This window comes from Culicoides brevitarsis, chromosome 2 (assembly GCF_036172545.1).
Source record: "Culicoides brevitarsis isolate CSIRO-B50_1 chromosome 2, AGI_CSIRO_Cbre_v1, whole genome shotgun sequence".
Lineage (NCBI taxonomy): Eukaryota > Metazoa > Arthropoda > Insecta > Diptera > Ceratopogonidae > Culicoides > Culicoides brevitarsis.
The window spans coordinates 25,067,643-25,087,698 of NC_087086.1; the positions used below are offsets into that span (position 1 = coordinate 25,067,643).

A 20,056-nucleotide genomic window follows, 5' to 3' on the forward strand; every position below is an offset into this window, starting at 1 on the left:
TTTTAATTTTTAAAAGTTACTAAAGATTAAGGTTTAAATTTAAAAATCGTTTTTTTTTATAAAATTGATTCATCATTATTTAAAACTTGTTGCATAATAGTATAATAAAAGTTGAGGTTGTGATACAAGGACACTGTAGGAATTTTTCATAGATTATTTTTAACATTTATAACAATCGGGATCTATTTCTACACATCGGTTTCTTATTTTTATTAATGATTATCATGTATTATTATTATTTTTTTATGGTTATAATTATTATTTAGAATCTGAAGTATGTTAACAGTAATAAAAATTTTAATCGTAAGAAAAGAAAATTTAATTTTTTAAAAATAAATCACAGTTGATGGAGTTGGTGGTGGAAATGCAACTTATTATTTTATTGATTAAAACATTTTTTTTATCAATGATTATCATGTTATTTTTTTAATAAATATTTTTTTTAGAATAATCTTATTTTTTATGTTTATAATATACATTTAAAACATCTATAACAATTTCTTACCCGCTTTCTAGTTTCTAATTTTTGAAAATTTTCCGTTCCGAATTTAAATATTTAAAATTAAAAAAAAAATAAAATTTTCAAAATAAATTATTTTTTTTAAATGAGTTCCTATCTTGCCTATTTCGGCTAAAAATTTTAAAATAATAATTTTTCTTTAATATTAATTGATGAATGATTATTAATTTTCTTAATATCTATATTTTTTAAGTACGATAAAACTTGTGACTAAAAACATTCCTATAGAGATAAACAACAGACACATTAATATTACTTTTTTGGATATTAATTGTTGAACTCTTGATTTATCTGTCTTTTTCTTTTGTTTTAATGTCTACTACTAGAAAACACTACGTACACTGTGTGATTGTCATGAATAAAATTTTTCATAGAAAGGTGTAGGTAGGTTGAAAGTGTTCTCTATTAATTATAATTGTTATCTTTCTAATAATCTTTTCTCGTAAAATTAATGAACATTAATAATAATTATATTTTATGATTATAATTTTAATTTTTTTTTCGCAAACAGGGAATTATTTCTTTCATCATCATGAAAAAGGTAAGAAAATTCTATCACGATCCTACATAAAATGTTTAAATATTTGCTGTGAGGTGTGTTGGGTTTTTTATTTAGTCAGTCATCAATTCCGTCATCATCATTATTATTACAGGGTACAATATTTGTTTTACTGCTTATTTATTTATTCCTCATTTTCAACTACGGAATGTATATATTGAGAGCTAATAATAAAAGAGGGAGGTTTTTACATTTATACATAACAATATTTAGCTGCTTAATGAGTTGAATCCCTCTAATCTAATTCCTAGTGTGTTATTTTTAAAATTTCATTATATATTTATTTATTTTCCAACCATCGACACCAAACAAATTACTTCATGAATAAATAATTAATTTCAATCAGCGTTTTTTGTTTGTGTCGCGGTTACATGCAAAAAACCGAGGCAGAGCCACTACGGTATGAGAGAAAATATTTTCTATTTTTCAATTATTCGGGATTGTTATATATTTATTTTTTAGAATAGCAGAAAAACCTTTGTTGTGGCTGGCTTGTATTGATGCTTGCTTACTCCGCATAGACGTCTGGTATGGTAAGGAAATAGAATAGAAAAAAATGTAGAAAATTTTTCATCATGATTAAATTTGCTTTATACATTTTAATTTTTAATAGTATAATTTTGTACAGAATTTTATCACAAAAAATACAAGAGGGAGAAAAATAGAGAGATTGAGAAAACATATAATTTTTAGGGAAGTAATTACAAGAGAAAATTTATTTTAATTACTTTTTTCGCATGCTTTAATGGTCTACTACAGTTTTGTTATAGAAAATACGGAAAATTAAAATACCTGTTGCTTGTGATTTTTTTTATGAACATTTTTTTTCTTTTTTTTTTATACGAAACCGAGACATGAAACACTCATCATGCACATTTATTAAAGTATACACATTAATGGTGGTGTTAATTTTGTTTTTTTTTTTTGTAAGTAAAGAGATTGTCCAAAAGGGTGTGGATGTGAATGAAGGCACAGATTTATTTATAACATTTAATTGAATTATCGATAGCTGCCTGCTGGAAAAAGAGATTTTTTGTTTAATATTTTACACAGAATTTTTTTTTTTGAAATTCAATCCAAAACATGCAACTAATTTTAATTTTAAAACATTTTGCATTTCAAAGCAGAACTACATTCATCAGAGTATATTAAAATACAGGCGGAAATAAATTACAGTGCAAATTATAATTAGACTAGAATTAAAAATTAAGTAGGGTTAAAATTAAAAAGCAACAGTATATAGTAGTACAGGGTGTTCTATTTTTTAGATATATAGTTTGTGTGATGTAACTTATTGATTGATATCTGTCAATATCGGTTAGTTTCTAATCATTTATTGTTATCTCCAAAAGAACATTTTGATTTGTTCAAGAGCGACGACAATTGGGAGAGGAGGCCCACTTCAGTGTCTAAGACTTTGAAGAAGAACCCGTCCCCTTGGTTAAAGAATTGACAAAAAAGAAAGTAAAAGTAATGTGTAAAAAAAATCAATCAAGGTAACTTAGATTAAAATATTTAAGTTTGTGGAGAGTGTAAGAGAATTAAAGTGACGCGGTGACCAGCCCGTCTGCATCTGTAGTAGATACGAGGTCTTCGTTCCGTTTAAGATAATGGATGATGACTGGGAGCTTGGTGTCCGGTTTCGATGCGAAGGCATCTAAATCTTTAGACTTCGTCACGCAAATTCGATGTCGCCAATTTCTATTTAGTATTAGTATTTCTCTTGCGTTTGTCTAAATCACCAGCAGTAGCAGCTGGACTAGCCTGAATTGGTCCGCCTCCAAAAACTACAAGACCGCGTTGAAGCTCAATTTAAAATTTTTTGTTTCAAACGTGGTTTTAAATTAAATTTGTGGTTGTGGTAAACGGTATGTGCGGGAATTTAATTTCTGAAATTTTCGATCCTCCTTAAGCTTCTAAATGCAATTGAATAACAAACTTCCTGAAGCTTCTACATCACATATACCCAGTATCTCATCAATGTATTAGCAAAAATTTATCTCGCTCATAATATATTCGTTACCTCTGTTTATTTACATTCACTTATTGAACAATACCACATTGGTCATTGGATTTTGGCAGAAATAAATGCATTTGACGATTTAGTTTGGTTCGCCAAATTCAGTACTTGTGAATATGTGAAAACGTTAATGCTAGAACGTTTTCTTGATCAGCAGACCTCGAAAAATATAATATTAAAGTTTTGGTCAGAATTTTTGTTTTCAATATTCTTGAACATTCTTTAAATCAAATTAATTAAGGTATATTTACTAATAAAAATTTGATTTACATTAAATTATATTGTTGCAATTTAATAGAACGCCCTGTACAATGGGGTTTTTACTGTATTAAAAAATACACATACAATACAATACAAAATTAAAAGATAAAACTATGAGGCTTTTCTTCCGTGGTTTTTCGTTACATTTCCTGTCTTCTTCTTTTTTTGTTTTAAGATGTAACACAGTCACAATGCATGAAAATGAAAATGGTGATAGGAAATGATGAATTTATATACAGCGGAACTCACCTTTCCTTTTACATTTTTGCAAAAAGGCAAATATTTACAAGAAGGGTGTTGCGAACGAACAATGAAACATTTTTACGGCCAAAAATTCTGACGCGATCCCATAAAATTTTATTAATTTTCAGTTTTTATGATTTTTTTTTCACTTTTAAATTTTACTGAAGTAAAACATAAATTTTGTACCGGTTAACAATTAACATAAAATTTAATTTAATTTTACTTTATACTTTTTTTTCCATGATGAAACACAAAAAGAACCAATTATAAGAAATAAATGTTTGCTAACTTAAAGTAAATGCTGAGTTGAAGCTGAACGCCAACGCATCGAGTTTCGCTTGTTGCGAATATGATCGGCAACCTCACGACATATAAACCTAAGACTCTCAGTGGAACAGGAGAAATTTTGCACGGCCTCTTGATCTAATTCTAAATTATGTTTAAAATTAATCAAAAATCAAATAAATTACACAAATATTTTAAAATTAAGTGCTTCCAACTACATTGAATTATTTACAAAAATAATAATAATTAAAATTTGACCAGTGTGTAATTTAATCTTATTAGAAAGAACCTGTTATTCAATATTAAAAAAAACAATCTAATTGGATTTTTTTTATCCTTCTTAACTCTGTGTTCCTCATACGTTGTTTATATTTGGATTTTGGATAACAAAAGGCACTCTTTGTTCAAACACTTGACTTTGTGGTTTTCTTTGTATTTCTTAATAGTCCAGCTATTGTTGTATTTTTCAAAAATATTTACATTTAAATTTTAAAAATAGAAGAATTCCTTAAGATTTTGTTATCCTGGTACTAAATTGCACCATAATTGCTGACTGTTCTCACGATATTTTTGGGACTCTTGCAGGTAAAGATTTTTTTCTTCATTTTTTATGGATTTCTTTTTTGTTGTGATTCTGTTTTTCTTTAATTTCATAAAAAACACAAAGATTTTTTGTGTTTTTTTAGTTCATTTTCTTAGAAAGGATAAAAAGGAATGTAATTTATCATGAGATTTATCATTATCTTGTCTTATGATATAGGATGCACCTTTAAATTCTTTTCTTCGATCATATGACTTAAAGTCAATAAACTCTGTGATTGTAAAAAAAAAAGAAAATTAAGTTTACCAGATTTATATTAAAAATTAATTGTACTAAAATGTATAAAAAATTAATTTTATGAATGACCAATATTTTTTTTATTTAACAAAATTTAATTATTTAAATAAAAAAATTAAAATTTAATTTAAAAAAAAAATTAATTTAAAAAAAATATATATAAAAAAAAAAATTATAAAATATAAATAATTATTTTAAAATTTTATAAAAAATTAAATAATAAAATTTTAATTTAAAAATAATTTATTTATAAATTAAATTAATAAATTAAAAATTATTTATTTAAATAAATTAAAAATCGTATTTTTTTATTAAAATTTAAAAAAAAATAATTTATAAATAAATATTAAATTAAATTAAATTAAATTAAATTATGATCCGGAAATTTTGGTTTCTCAATAACTTTTAGTAGATTTTAATGGCATCCTCGAAGTTTAAAACTGGACAGTGGATTTTACATTATTTTCCATTAATATTTATTGTTGTGTTAGTTTTATGTGCGATAAACAACAATAAATGTTACGGCCATATCGTTTGTTTACGCTTGCGAAATGGTACAACGATGCAAATAAAATAAAACAAAGGCTCTAATAAATGGTAGAGATGTGAAATGTGTGCGCATATGAATATATTTTTCTCTAAAATAAATACTAAAACTAAGCTACATGTGTATTTCTACTCAATAAATATTCTAATAAATGGAAAATATAATAAAATAAAATATGTTGGTTGCTATCTAGAAACTCTGATGACTACTTTACTATTTTTTTTATTGCATCTAGAAAAGTGCACTACTTAAACTTGAACGTGTGCGGAGCAAGAAAAGTGCAGGAAGAGTAAGTGCGGTGTAATAAATATAAAATATAATAAGACGTAGAGCAGAGAATGGTAATAAAAAAAAGTAAAATATCTATGAGAAAAAAATCTCTATTTACTATTGTGCCACACAAGATTTACTTAATCGATCCCGTTCTCGTCTCTTATTGCTCTTCGATTTATTTACATGACATTTCAAGAGGGTGCCCAAGCCAGTACTGCGTCTTCCCTCGTTTACCGCAGACAATGTACCGACCGACGACGTCGATAGTCGTCGATTTTTATTATTTGCGTCACAGCACGTCGGAGTACCGGTCCGTTCGTTGTTCAGACTGCAGCTACTGGGAAACAACGACGACGACGTCGGGTGTGCCGCGTCAATGAGAGACGAGAAATGGGATTGACAGGTGGAAAGTTGCGGTAGTTGAAGGTAGTCGTGTGTTGGTAGGTGACACGCATGAAACCACGTACCTTGGCGTTCCTCCATGTATTCGTCTTCGTCGGATGAGTCGATGCGGTCTTCGGCAACGGATCCTTGGCGGGATAAATTCTGTTGGAAAAGAATTTGGTAAGAAAATTTTTACGAAAATGAATTTTCCTTAGATGTTTTTTTTTGCTTCAGAAAAAAAAATTGATTCACTAAAACATCATTTTGAGGATTTTGTTTTTTGAGGAAAAAAACTAAATTTCTTAAATTTATTTTAAAGGTTAACTTTTTTTGTCAAAATAAAAAAAAAATAAAACATTCATTTTCGAAGAATAGAAACAAAAGCTTTTAAATTACAAATTAGCTTTATAAAATTTTTTAATTAACTTTTAAAAAAAAATTTAATGTCTCGGAAAAATATTTACATATTTTATAAAGAAATTTTTCAGCTCAATATTTTTTTTTAAATTTAATTTTTAATTTTACATTGAAAATTTTGTTTAATTTTGAAAAGAATGAAAAATGGTATTATTTAAAATACTTTTTTGAATAAAAATCCTCAAAAGTATGTTCCAAAATTATGTTCTTATTTTATCAAAAAGTTTTTAAAGTTTTAAACTTTTTTTAAACGATTTTTCGTTTAAATTCGGAATAATTTTTCTTGACTAAAGAATGCACTCAGATTTTATAAATTTTACGAATTTCGAAAATTTACAGAAATGATTATATTTTTTTTTAAAGGTGAATATTTTTACTTAAATATAAAAATTGAGAAAATTTTTCAAAAATTCAAAACCTGATTTGAACACAAATTTTATGTTTTAATTGAAAAAATTTCTCCTGAAATATTTAACGAAAAAAAACATCCATTAAATGTAAAGATTTTTTCAAAAAAAAAAAGAAAAAATATTTTTCACCATCAGAATTTTCATTCAAAAAAAAAAAAATATTTTGCTAATTTTTACAAAAAAAATATTTTTTTTTCTTAAAATTTATCAAAAAAATCTTTAAAACAATGATGAAAAATTATTTTTTAAAATTTTGAACAAAAAAAAAATCTGCAGAAATTTCATAATAATATGGTAAAAATTACCAAAACATTTGAGAAAAAGGGAAAGAAATATTTTTATTAAATTTTCTTAAAAAAATTCTTGAGAAATTTCATAAAAATTAAGTGAAATTTTTTTTGAAAAAAACTTACTGGGTTAACTCGTCTTCTTGGCGGCGATCGTTTATTCCACAGCGCCTCCAGCTGGTCAAAGTGCTGCGATTGCGCGAGTGCCGCTTGTTCCGGTCCCACAGTTTGTTGCGACTCGATCGTCTTCATTTCCGCAATTTTGGAAATCTCCTCCATACTAGCCGACACAGAAAATCTTCGTTTCAGTCTCTCGTCCACTTGCGCCATCATGACGGACGACGTCAAATGAGCGTATTTCTTCTGCCACGTATACGTGTCGAGCGACACTTCCTTCTTCAGGAGTCGCCGATTCGGGCGTTTTGGACCCGTTGGACGCAAATCCTCGACATCGCGAGCCGGAGCCGAATAGGTGGGTAATTTGATGAAATTGGCGGGCGTATTGAGTAAACAAATCACGGGCAAACTCAAGCTATCGACAAGTTGCACGATAATCCGGGATGCCTCCAAACTAATATCGAAAGTGGTAAATGGCACGTGAAGTTGCAACGAAGTTAATGCAAGTCCGCGTTTCAATTCCCACACAATTAGGGTTTTATCGTCACTGCCACTGACAGCGGTGGTGCCATCTGCGGAGACTTTGACGCAAGAAACGGGTCCCAAGTGCCCGGCAAGTGTGTGGATCTCCTCTCCGGTATGCAAATCCCACAGAATTAAATTGTAATCTTTGGATCCCGAAAGAACTTGGGACTTTTGTGTGATGGAAACGGCAACGCATGTCACGGCATCCGTATGGCCAACGAGAACTTGCGTCAATTTGCCGCCCGTTGCTTGCCACACTTTCAACGACATGTCTTTGGAGCCGGTAATGACGTACAAGGAATCCGCTGTGATGACAAAACACGTGATTTCGTCCGAATGCGAAACGATATATTTCTCGTCTTCGCGTGTGAGAGACCAAATCTTCGCTTGATTGTCTCCGTTTGAGCAAACGACGTATTTCATGTTATTTGTAACGGCGAGATGTTTCGACAAACTTTGCACCGTTTGAAGAATTGTGCCGGTGTCGGCCATCCAAACGTGCGAAATGCCTTCACGGTCGCACGAAACGATGCGACGCGAATCCATCATTGTTACGGCGCACACGACACCGGTGAAGTGACCCTTGAACAGCAACTGCATGACACCCATCTGCACATTCCACACCGCCGCCGATTTATCTTCCGACCCAGATACGATGAACTCCGAGTTGGGGGAGAAATTGATGCACGTAATTATGCCGGTGTGTCCCTCCAGTGTGGATGTGATTTGCGGTGAATTTATTTGCCACAATTGAATTGTTTTACCTGTGGATGAATAAACATGCATGATGGGGGTAATTTATTGACAGCAATTGTATCGATATATTTTAAAACGTTTTCCTTGTCACATAAATAATAATATTTTACGCATTCGTGTTCGGAAACAGGGATGACATTTTCAGATTTTACATTTTCAAGTAAGGATGCTCAAAAATTTCAATAGAAAAAAAATTAATATAAAAAAAATAAATTTAAATTAAATAAATTAATTAACTTAAATAAAAATTATTATTTTATTTTAATTTAATTTAAATTTTAATTAATTTATTTAAATTAAATTAAATTTAAAAGATTTTTTTATTTGATTTTATTGATTTTGAATTAAAATTAATTTTTTCATTAATTTTTTTTTTATTTTGGTCAAATACAATTTTTCATTCTAATTTTTAAAAATAATTTTTCCATGCAAAATATTAATCGAATTAATTTATTTAATTTTTTTTGTTTTACTAAAATCGAACTATTATTCAAATAGGTTTTGAAATACTTTATCTGAATTTTAATATTTTTTTAACATTCATTCAAATTTAAATTTTTTGTTTTTTTTAAATTTATTTCTATTATTCCAAATTAAAAAAATCTGATTTTTCAAAAAGAATAACTTAAAATATTGGTTAAATTTTAAATGAAATTTCTTTAATATGTAATTTTTAACCATATTTTTTACTTTAAAAATTTTTGCTTTCCATTATAATTTCAAAAACTTTGACAATTATTAAATTTATTCTGAGTTGCCTGGATTTTAAACAAAAAAAATAATAATAAAAATAAATAAAATTCAAAACCTAGTCGAAAAAATTAAATTAATTATTTAAAAAAGTTTTAAATTAAATTAATATTTAAAAGAATTTTTTTTTTTTTTGAAAAACTATGAAATTCTTTCCCAATTATTTCAACATTTTAAATATTCAAGAGATAAAAAGTTTCGACAATCTAAATTTCCTTTCAAGCTTGAGAAGCGTAGTAAATCAAGAGCTTGCCATTCCTGTTTCAAACGCAAAAATAAAAATTACCTGCAGCAACGGCAACCATTTGAGCGCATCGTGATATGTCAAAACAAGCCACTGGACTCGTATTAAAATTCTGCGTTGCCTTGGCCAGCGCTGTACTGTGAACATTATGCGATGACTTAATTGATTTACGTTTCTTCGGGTAGAAATTCGTGATGGCATCCTCATTGCGGAACGAGTAAAATGTGATTTTGTTGCCGCCAGCCGTTATCAGGTAATCGTCCTTTTCCATTACATAAACGGCCGTCACTAAATCGAATGTAATTTTTATTTCAACGAGAAAAAAAAACGAAATAATTGACAGACCTGGTCCTGGATTCGGTGGCAGCGATCGAATCAATTTTCCGGAATGCATGTCAAAGATCAACGCACGAGTGTCGTCACAACCGGCAATTGCCCTTTGTCCGTCCATGGCAAGGCAGAGGGCACGCACCTATAAATAACACGTTGATGGTCAGTGAGATAAGAGAAGACAATAAATGACACGAACAATGGAAAAATACACAACAAAATCTAATCTCGAGATTGAAAAGTGAAACACAAAGGAAATACAGCGTACCTTTGACTTGTGCCCTTTCAATGCATGTAGCTCTGTGCCAGTCGTTAATGCCCTCAAATACAATCCATTATCCTCACACAGCACGAGCAGAAAGACCTGCAAGCGATTTGTTGATGTAAAATGTGTCAATAGTTAAAATAAACGTAAATTTAATTAAAATCACTTTTAGGCCATTTCAAAAGAAATTTAATATTTTGCCTAAAACTTGCAATTAAAATTAAAATTAAAATTAAAATTAAAATTAAAATTAAAATTAAAATTAAAATTAAAATTAAAATTAAAATTAAAATTAAAATTAAAATTAAAATTAAAATTAAAATTAAAATTAAAATTAAAATTAAAATTAAAATTAAAATTAAAATTAAAATTAAAATTAAAATTAAAATTAAAATTAAAATTAAAATTAAAATTAAAATTAAAATTAAAATTAAAATTAAAATTAAAATTAAAATTAAAATTAAAAATTAAAATTAAAATTAAAATTAAAATTAAAATTAAAATTAAAATTAAAATTAAAATTAAAATTAAAATTAAAATTAAAATTAAAATTAAAATTAAAATTAAAATTAAAATTAAAATTAAAATTAAAATTAAAATTAAAATTAAAATTAAAATTAAAATTAAAATTAAAATTAAAATTAAAATTAAAATTAAAATTAAAATTAAAATTAAAATTAAAATTAAAATTAAAATTAAAATTAAAATTAAAATTAAAATTAAAATTAAAATTAAAATTAAAATTTTCTGGGGGCATCGGACAAAAATATCAAATTTCATCCGGAACGGCCTTATAGCTCTTAAATCTAACACATACCGAATCAATGGAAATTTGTATGTCAATAACTGGACTAACAAGCTGAATTAAATTCAATAATGTGAAATTTTCCAACGACCACAGACATACGGTGGCATCGTGACTCGCCGATACCAGGACATCGCTAGGCTGGCTCACTTTGACTTGCACCACTGGACCTCTGTGGTGATCGATTTTGTGAATCTGAAAAAAAAACAACGACACTCCATCAACTTTATAATTAATTCGTGCAGGCAGCATTGTTTGCCGATAATTTTATGTAGTATGCACGCCTTGCATCAAATAACGTTGTTAATTATTTTAAATGCTGTTTTTAATATATTAATAATTGTAATTGGGTTCATTGTGAGTCTGACAAACAGCGACAGAGGCGTTTAAGCTGATTTAATTATAGATAATTTGGAGTTGTTTGGCAGTCCATTAGCAGATTATTTCGGAATCACGACGAGATTTTACAAAAAAAGCAAAGTAAAGGATTGCAAAGTGGAATCCAATCAAGTTTTGAGAATGATAAATCGGTCAAATGCTCTCTCGTGTCAAGCACAGACTTTTAAGAGGGCTGGCAGGATACTTACACATTTTGTTGCCTCAACTGATGATATAATGATACTTGAATCGTCACTGCCACTTATAATGTATGAATTATTCATGCCGTATGTGACACAACTAACGGAGGCAATGTGATCCCTGTAATGAAACGTTGCGTCAGATTAGAGATATTTTAGTTGTTGGAGTTAATTTGTGAGAAAAATTTACATATTTCATGAAAAATCATGAAACTTTGGTTTCTGAATCGAAAGTTGGTCGAATTTTTTATAAAAATTTTAATTTTAATTATAAAAAGAAGGGATTTTGTTATAAAAATTGTAAAATTTAAAAAAATCATTTAATTTTTTATTTTATTGAAAATGTTTTTTAAGACTATTTACTGATTTTTGACATTAAAAGTTACATTTTTTTTTTATTGAAATAAAATTTCGCAAAATAAAAATTTAAGAAAAAATAATAAATTTAGTCACGTGACTCAAAAATTTTTTTCATTTAAATTTCGATAGAAAATATGTTATTTAAACAAAATAAGTTCATGTTTAATATATTTTTAATGTAAATTTGCAATTTTTATCGTTTTTTCTTAATCAAAAAATACCAAAAAATGTAAAAAGTTTCCTTTTTTTCTAATTATTTTTATTTTTTCGAGAACATTGAAAGGGGGTTGACATAAAGTAAAATAATTAAATTTAATGGCCTAAGCTTTAAAAAGATTTTAAATAATATGGAAATTTTACAGTTTTTTTTTCTTTTTGAGATAATTTATATTATATTTGGTTTTAAAGTTTTGAAAATTTTTCTATGAAATTTAAGAGGGATCTATTTTTTATTTTAAGCTTTACAAAAGGACTAAAAATAGTTATCCGTATAAAAAAATCTTTTTTGTGTCATCTTAAGCTTTTTGAAAATTAAAATAGTTAAATTTATTTTTTTCGACTTTCTCCCTCTTTTTTTAAGAAATATTCCAATATTGAGCAAAAACAAAATTAAAATGTGCAATTTTTTTTGGATCTTTCACGAAAATTCAGTTTTAAATTTAATATATTCAAAAAATTTTTAATTTAAATTTAGGCCGTTCCAAATTTTTTCCGATGTTTTTGTCCCAAAACATTTTTTTCAAAATGGGGGGGAGGGCAAAATAAAAAAAAAAAATTCGAAAATTTATAATCCGAATGTACGTTGCGTATATTTAAGAGATATAATACAGTAAATTGAAATACTATTTCATACAAAATGACAAAATTTTAACAAATTTGGGCCCTTTATGAATATTTTAGAAGTTTTTGTTGTATTTACGTTGAGATTTGATGATCTAAAATTGATTTGAAAGTATTTTTAACAAAAATTTCAAAAAAAAAAAATTTTAACAAAAAAATTTCATAAAAATAACCGTCAAAAATTTTTGAAAAATAATTTTTAGGAAATATTTTTATAGAAGAAAATTCATGTAAAATTTCGATTTTCAACACAAAAAATTTTAAAAATTAACAATATTTTAAAAAAATTTTTGAAAATTCCTTGAAAAAGTAAGGAAAATGACCAAAAAATTGTCAATTTTGATGAAATTTTTAACTTTTTTTTCTATTTTGTCCCATTGGATTTTCGGCTTTTGAAATGGGGCAGGGGACAAAAACATAGAAAAATATTTGGGGCGGCCTTATCAATTTAAAAAATAATAAATATTAATAATTTTCAAAATTATTATTCAAAAACATGTAAATTTATTTTAAAATTCTTAAGAAAATTGTACTTTTTCATTCATATAAATCTCATATTAATTTTTAGATTTTTGAAAAAACAAAATATTTAAAAATCGGTAAATTTTCTCACAAAATCACAGTAAGAACTACAGAGCTATGATGAATTGTGGTTAAAACAAAAAGGGAAGAAACCAAAATTTTTCGGTTTCCATCACATCTGCTTCATTAATCTCTATTCAAAAGCAAGACATTTCAAACACACACACAAATAATAAATATTTTACTTACCAAATTCGGTGTTTCATCTGCAACTTTTTCAAATCCCAAATAATTACGGATGTGTCTTCCGATCCCGTCAGCAAATACGGCGTTCCTTTTATCACGGTCATGCAAGTGATGGGTGCACTGTGACCTGAAAACGATTTTTATAGAAAAAAATTTTGTCGTCAGTAATTAAATAATAAAAAGCACATTTCATATTGATTGCTCTTTAAGCCATCAACCATAAAATTTTTAACACGCAAAAGTCATGTTTCAATTTTTTTTCTTTTTATTTATTTTTTTATATTTATTTTTTTTTTATTTCATAAAGTTACGGCCGGCTTTCGCATACAAAAATAATTGAATTATGGAAACGTGTTGAGTGGCAATAAATAATAATCGTAGACGATTATCAGCGTAAAATTATGTTCAGCTAGGTGGAGACGAGTTGCTCGGGGATGAAAATTTATATTTTTCTCAAGGAAAAGTTGTTGTCATTTTTTAATCTGAGCGCATTTGAAGCGATTCTAAACCAATAAAAACTGTGGTTAAAGTAGCAATTTTCACCTGCACCAAAAACGTGTTCAAATAAAACAAAAAAAAAAACAGCAAACAAATGATTTATCTCTGTCTCTAAGTTTTATCGGAACGTCAATTAGTGCTAATTGAATTCAATATTTATTGGCGCTTGTGTTCTTATCCTGTCTCACCAATATTAATTATTAAAGTGTCTCCACCATAACGAGCTTAAACCGTGTTACTATAGCAATTTCTTAGCGTAGAACAAGCAAAAAATGAGTGAAAAAGGTATTACAAGTCCAATCTACTTAAAACTTTTTTTTTTCTTAAATATTCAATTTCCTTCTTCGAAGTAAAAAAATATGCTTTACATTCCACTTCAAGAATAAAAAAAAACTTGAACAATGTAGCACCACGTTTTAAAGTGAGAGAGAAGAGTGGAGACAGAAAAATGAAGCTCAATTACATCGGTCACGTCCCAAGCCATTAAATAAAAAATAACATTTTTCGAGGAAATTTCCTTCATCTTCATCTCGTAGTAGTGTCTGGTAAGCTATGAGGATCATTACACTTTTCTTAAAATGTCTAGTAAATGTGATATTTTAGTGTAGTTTATATTGGGACATTATTAATATTAAAGTGACAGTGGCTTAAGTTTTTTTTTCGGGGAATCACAGGGCCAGTTATTTTCTGAAATTTTAAATTTAAAAAAAGTTTGAATGTCTTTGAAGGATTTTTTCTATTAATTATTATTTTTTATTTAATATTTTTTTTTAATATTTTTTTTTTCAAATATTTTTTACGAATTTAAATACAACAATTTTCTTTAACTTTTGAAAAATTCTAATTTACTTTAGGTATGTATTATAAATATTTAACTATTTTATATTGAAAAAGAATTTTTTAAAAAATAAAAAAATTAATTAAATAAAAAAATTAAAATTTTTAAGCGATTAAATTTTATATTTCCATTTTTGTCGCTCCCCTCCGATTTTGTCGAAAAAAATCAGGGGAAAAAATAAAAATAATTAAAAATTGGAATATTTTTGACATTTTTGGGAATTTTTTGAATAAAAAATCTTATAATGTAATTGAATATACCAAAGAATAGGTAAATTTGCTTAAACAAGACGTTTTCTATAAAATAGATTTGAAAAAAAATTTTAAAGTCACGTGACCCAAAAATATCGTAACCATCCAAAAAGGTTAAAAAATTAAAAACAAAAAATGAACAAATTAAATTTATTCGCATTGAAAAATATTTTTTACAAATAAATTTTATTGTTGCTAATTTTATTTTATTTATACTTTTTTTAATTTCATTACCATTCCCGAACTTTTTTGAGAATTTTTTTTAATCATTAAATTTTTTTTTGCTCTATCAAACCTTGTTTTTTTATGATTTTTATTAATTTTTAAATTTTTTTTTCTAATTTTTTTTTCTGAACTAAATTAATTTATGATTTTTTCAATTTGTACTTGAAATTAACTAAAATCAATTTAAAAATAAAAAAAATAACGTAAAAAATTGTATAAAATTTTGTCATTTTATGTGAATAAGATTTCATCACAAAACTTTTTTTTTTCATTTCCATATTTTTTTAATTATTTATTTTTTTTTTTAGTTTTCGAAAAAAAAATCGAAACAATAATTTGGAATTTCGCAGAAATCTGTGAGCTTTGATTAATTTTAACATATTTTTTTGAAATACAAAACGATTACAAATGAAAAGGATTCTCAATGCTCAAAACTAAGTCTTTAGGAAAATTCCATAAAATTTCGATTCGAAATAATCGATTCTCAAAATTTCTTGATGTTAAAATTTTCCACGAATTGAATGAATTTTATTTCATTGTCTCCTTTATTTACCTAATTAGCAGTATTTTAAGGAATTTTATATTATTTTTCTTTATAAAGAAAATAAAAGGCTTAATTTTCCGTATTTCACAAAAATTACAACAAAGTTAAATTTAAATTGGAAATCAATATCTTTACATAATTTAAATGCTATAAATTTGGTTCACCATCAAAGCTCATGAGAGAATGTAAAACAAACATTCGTGGTTTGATATTATATCAAATGATCAAACAAAATGTTACAAAATGATGAAAATTACTTTTTGGTTATGTCAAATTTGACATGAAAATTCTCAATTTTCACCACAAAAAAACCAAACTGTCCATCACTGCAAATTACCAAGAAATACTTCATAAAAGTCAATATGGAACTGTTTATATTGAGAAAAGTCCGTGTCTACGAGGGATACTTTGATGGGCATCATAATGTCATAAAATGAATTTAAAAAGAATAAAAACACAAACAATTGTCACTAACGGCAAGAGACGAAGAATAAGAGAAAAAAAAAGTTTGAACGTGCAGAAAGACGATGGCGAGAGTCCAAGTGGAATTTTGATATAAAATAGAAAATATTTATCTTCTTTTTTTGTTGTTGTTTGTCGTATCTTGAGGAAAAAAAACTCGTACTTTGTTACAAGGAGAGAGTAAGTAAGTGACAAAACGATAAGGAGAAGAAGATAAAATTAAATTCAGAGCACGAAGATTTCTCGAGTAGACACTTATATCATCAACGTTTCGCCTCGCTGCTAGCTTGCCAGCTTCGCACTTGCCTTCGAAGACATGGAAGAAAAGATTATGCAAATTAAAAGTATTTACGATGATGAAACGGATCATTTTAACGCAGAAAAGACAAAAAAAAGCTGAAAGTTGTTTGTGTTGGAAAACATGAGACTCATCGACGAAAATTACGATCAAACTTTGTCAAATAAATGAAATAACCTTCGTTCGTTTCGCGGAAAAATGTTAACTCTCTTTTCGCTCGTTGACTCAAGGCTAGAATCTTAATTGAAGCAATCATGAAACGACACGCATTTTATTTTGAATGAGAGACGGAAAAAAGGTTAGAAAAGTTTTTATTTTAATTTTGAGGAAAAAAAATTCGCAGGAACACTTTATTTTGTACGCGAATAATGAGAAGATTTATTGTTTTTTCGCTTGTTTTCATTTAATTTAATATCCTAAAAGATTTTTTTTTCGCTTGTCTTTTTAAAAACTTCCGTTTTTTGATGGTTTTTTTTTTTAAATATAAAAGAAACTGGAAATTGAAGCATTTTAGACATCCTTCGGTGAAAAATATTTTCTTAGTTTATACTGTGCAATAATTTTTTATTTTACAAATTTTTAAAAATATATTTCAACCACGTGGTCGAATTTTATAATTTAATTTATTTGATGTTTTTATTTAAAAATAAAAATTTAAAATTAAATTTAATTATAATTTTAATTTATCAAAAGCTTTATTTAAATATTTTTCAGTTTTTAAATTTTATTTTTTTAAATTAATTTTTAATCAATAAGACGAAAAAATATTTTAAATTATTTTTTTTTTTCATTAAAATTTTAAAGAGACATTTTGCCATTAAAAAGACAATTTATTTAAAAAAAAATAATTTTTTTATTTAATTTTTTTTTTGTCTTCATAAATAATAAATTTTATAAAAGAATCATAATAAAATAAATTAAAATTGATTTTTTTCAAAAAGTTATCAAAATAAAAATTAAATTTTTTCGAAGCCGTAAAAATTTTATTATTAGAATAAAAATATTTTTTTAAATTTGTTTTATTTTAAATCTGAAATGATCCGACTCCATTAATCATCTGTAATTCATTAAAAATTTTAAAAAATTCAATCATCTTTAAAAGGAAAGCACTCTCGTAAATCCTCTTGATGAGTTTAATTTTTTTCACGTTTTGTGCGTGTTTATAAGGCAAACACGGAAAACTTTGAAGCTGGCTTTTGTTCGTCACTTTATGGAAAAAGGTAGCAAGCGTACCGTGTTTTTTTAGAACAAAAAAGTCCTTTGAATTTTTCTCTTTTTATTTTTTGGCATGCGATGAAAAGATCCGTGCTCCTCAATCAAAGAAAATTGTGTTTTCACTAACAAAAGCGGCACGTAAATTAAAATAATCATTTTTGTAGTTGTTTTTTCGTCTTTTAGAACGCACGAGAGAATCAGGGGGAAACAAGAGTGCCATAAATGGTAAATTTCTACAGATAAACAACAAATCTTGTAGTCTTTCCATCATCTTGTCAAACATGACGAACATTTCTTGTTCATGAGAAATGATTAGGATGCTGCAAAGTTTAGCAAGAAGCTACGATGGGGGATGACAAAGTTAAATCACAGTTTGAAACTAATAATTAACACATGTAGCATAGGAGGAAAGGAGTTTCATGTCTATGTTCATGGCAGGTAACACACGGTAAGACTTTCCATGATAAATATTGTTACAGGTTTTATCTTGTCACCACTCACTGAATATCAATTAGAGCATGTGAAACAAGATTTTTGGTGAAAATAATGACATTTAGGAAAAGATTGATGATAATTTGAAGAAAATAACCGAAAAGTTATTTTTAGACCAGAAAAGTGCGGAAAATCAAAGGAAAGTAATTTATTTTTTAAAAGAAAAAATATATTTTGATTTTTTTTTTAATTGATGAAAAATTTTAAACCACAATAAAAAAATATAAAAAAATAAAACATTAAATTGAAAAAAAAAACATTCTAAAATATTCAGAATATTTGCAATATTTTTTAAATTTAAACATTTTTTTTAAATCAAAAAAGTTTTCAAAAAATTTAAAAAGTTTTTCCAAATTTCTAAAAATTCAAAATATTATTTTTTTAATTTAATTTTTAATATAAAAATAAATTTGAAAAATCATTTAATTTTATTTCACATTTTCCGCACTTTCTAAGACGTTCATTGATTTTTTTGGTCATTTCATAACTTTTGATAGTTCAAAAGTTGTGACAAGACAAAAACTTCTGGACCACAAAAAGTAAAATACAAAAAGTTAATTGAAAATTTGGTCTAAAAAAAAAGTCGAATAACCGGAATTACTTTCTCCCTTCTGTGAATTCAAAGAATTTTGAAAGTTTTCCATCTTTTCTCCTCTTTATTTACCGAACAAAAGTGTTTGAAACAAACAATATGAGAATTTCTCGTGAACTTATAAATATTTTATTTTTCATTTTGTGTTTATTTACCGACAACAAACGTCATAAGTCAGTCGGGTTAAGCAAGAAAACAAGAAAATCGTCTTTCGCTTATTTATTTTTCACTGTTCCAAATGCGAAATTTATTATTTTTATTACGTCTTTTTTTATTTCCTTCCAGGTATTCATCAATATATTTGACTTTTAAACAAAGAAATTTAAAAATTCCAAGTTCACTCACCTTTGAACGTGTACACCAGACTGTTCTTCATGATGTTCCACAATTGCGGATCTCCGATTTTTGGCGCCACTATCAAGTGTTGCTTATCGAACGACACTTCCAAGCTGCTAATGACACCGGTTCCCGTTACCGTCATACAACGAATTTGCGATGGAAGAGGCACGGGAAGCCATCCCGTGAGCGGAACCAGCAAAGGGACCGTGTAGCCGTCACAACAAGCAATGGCCGATTTTACGGTGCAGCCAAGTAACGAATTTTCTCCTTCGTGATCCGAAACGGTGCGTAACCACAAAATAATCTGAAACAAAAAAAAATATTAAAATACGCAAGAAATAGTATTTGTGGTTAGTTGCTCATTAAAGCAGAAACGGGAAATCTGTTTGATTATTTGTTTTGTTTATTTCGATGTCAGGAACACCCACACGGCGCACAAACCGCAAGACGAAAAAAAAAAAACAAGAATCACCACTGCCGCAACAACAACGGAGAAAACTAATTGTGGTGACTGCGAGAAAATTTCATATTGCGTCGTGTGTCGGAGGATGTTGTGCTAAATTAATGGAAAAATTAATGAAAAACGATTTCTATTTATGAGCGAGAGACGAAGATGATGCAGGAAAAAGTGATACAACCAGAAAAACCATTATCATTTTTATGGTTGGCAAGGATTGTTTTCGTTTTTCTGCCATGACACGTCCAGACTGAAACATATTGTTATTATTGATAATGGTTTGATTAGACGAGGGAAAGGCGATGATCCTGGTCGACGTTGTTTATTTATTTATTTTTTGAAAAATATTCTGTTAAAAATTATTTTGGGTGAAAATCCATAAAATCCAAAATTGCAAATGAAATTGAATAAAATCATTTAAAGAGTGGTGCAAACAAAAAAATGTTTACTAAATTGTTAAAAT

The 20,056-nt window shown here is 27.1% G+C and overlaps 1 protein-coding gene across 4 annotated transcripts in view; it reads right to left on the bottom strand.

The window, feature by feature from the left end:
• Nucleotides 1-1,514: 1,514 nt before the first annotated feature.
• The window catches only part of LOC134829316 (protein qui-1), a 37,618-nt gene continuing 19,076 nt past the window's right edge, over nt 1,515-20,056 (bottom strand). For 2 of the 4 annotated variants that reach the window (XM_063842347.1, XM_063842346.1), the window contains 9 exons: nt 19,143-19,440; nt 13,386-13,509; nt 11,424-11,535; nt 10,849-11,031; nt 10,035-10,130; nt 9,782-9,908; nt 9,479-9,724; nt 7,171-8,450; nt 5,393-6,092 (listed from right to left, as the gene is read on the bottom strand). In XM_063842347.1, coding sequence (XP_063698417.1) covers nt 5,661-6,092; nt 7,171-8,450; nt 9,479-9,724; nt 9,782-9,908; nt 10,035-10,130; nt 10,849-11,031; nt 11,424-11,535; nt 13,386-13,509; nt 19,143-19,440 — 2,898 coding nt within the window. In that variant the 3' untranslated portion in view covers nt 5,393-5,660. Of the gene's footprint in view, nt 1,605-3,793; nt 4,033-5,392; nt 6,093-7,170; nt 8,451-9,478; nt 9,725-9,781; nt 9,909-10,034; nt 10,131-10,848; nt 11,032-11,423; nt 11,536-13,385; nt 13,510-19,142; nt 19,441-20,056 lie in introns of those variants that run through there. The other 2 variants (XM_063842349.1, XM_063842348.1) reach the window with 2 other exon arrangements.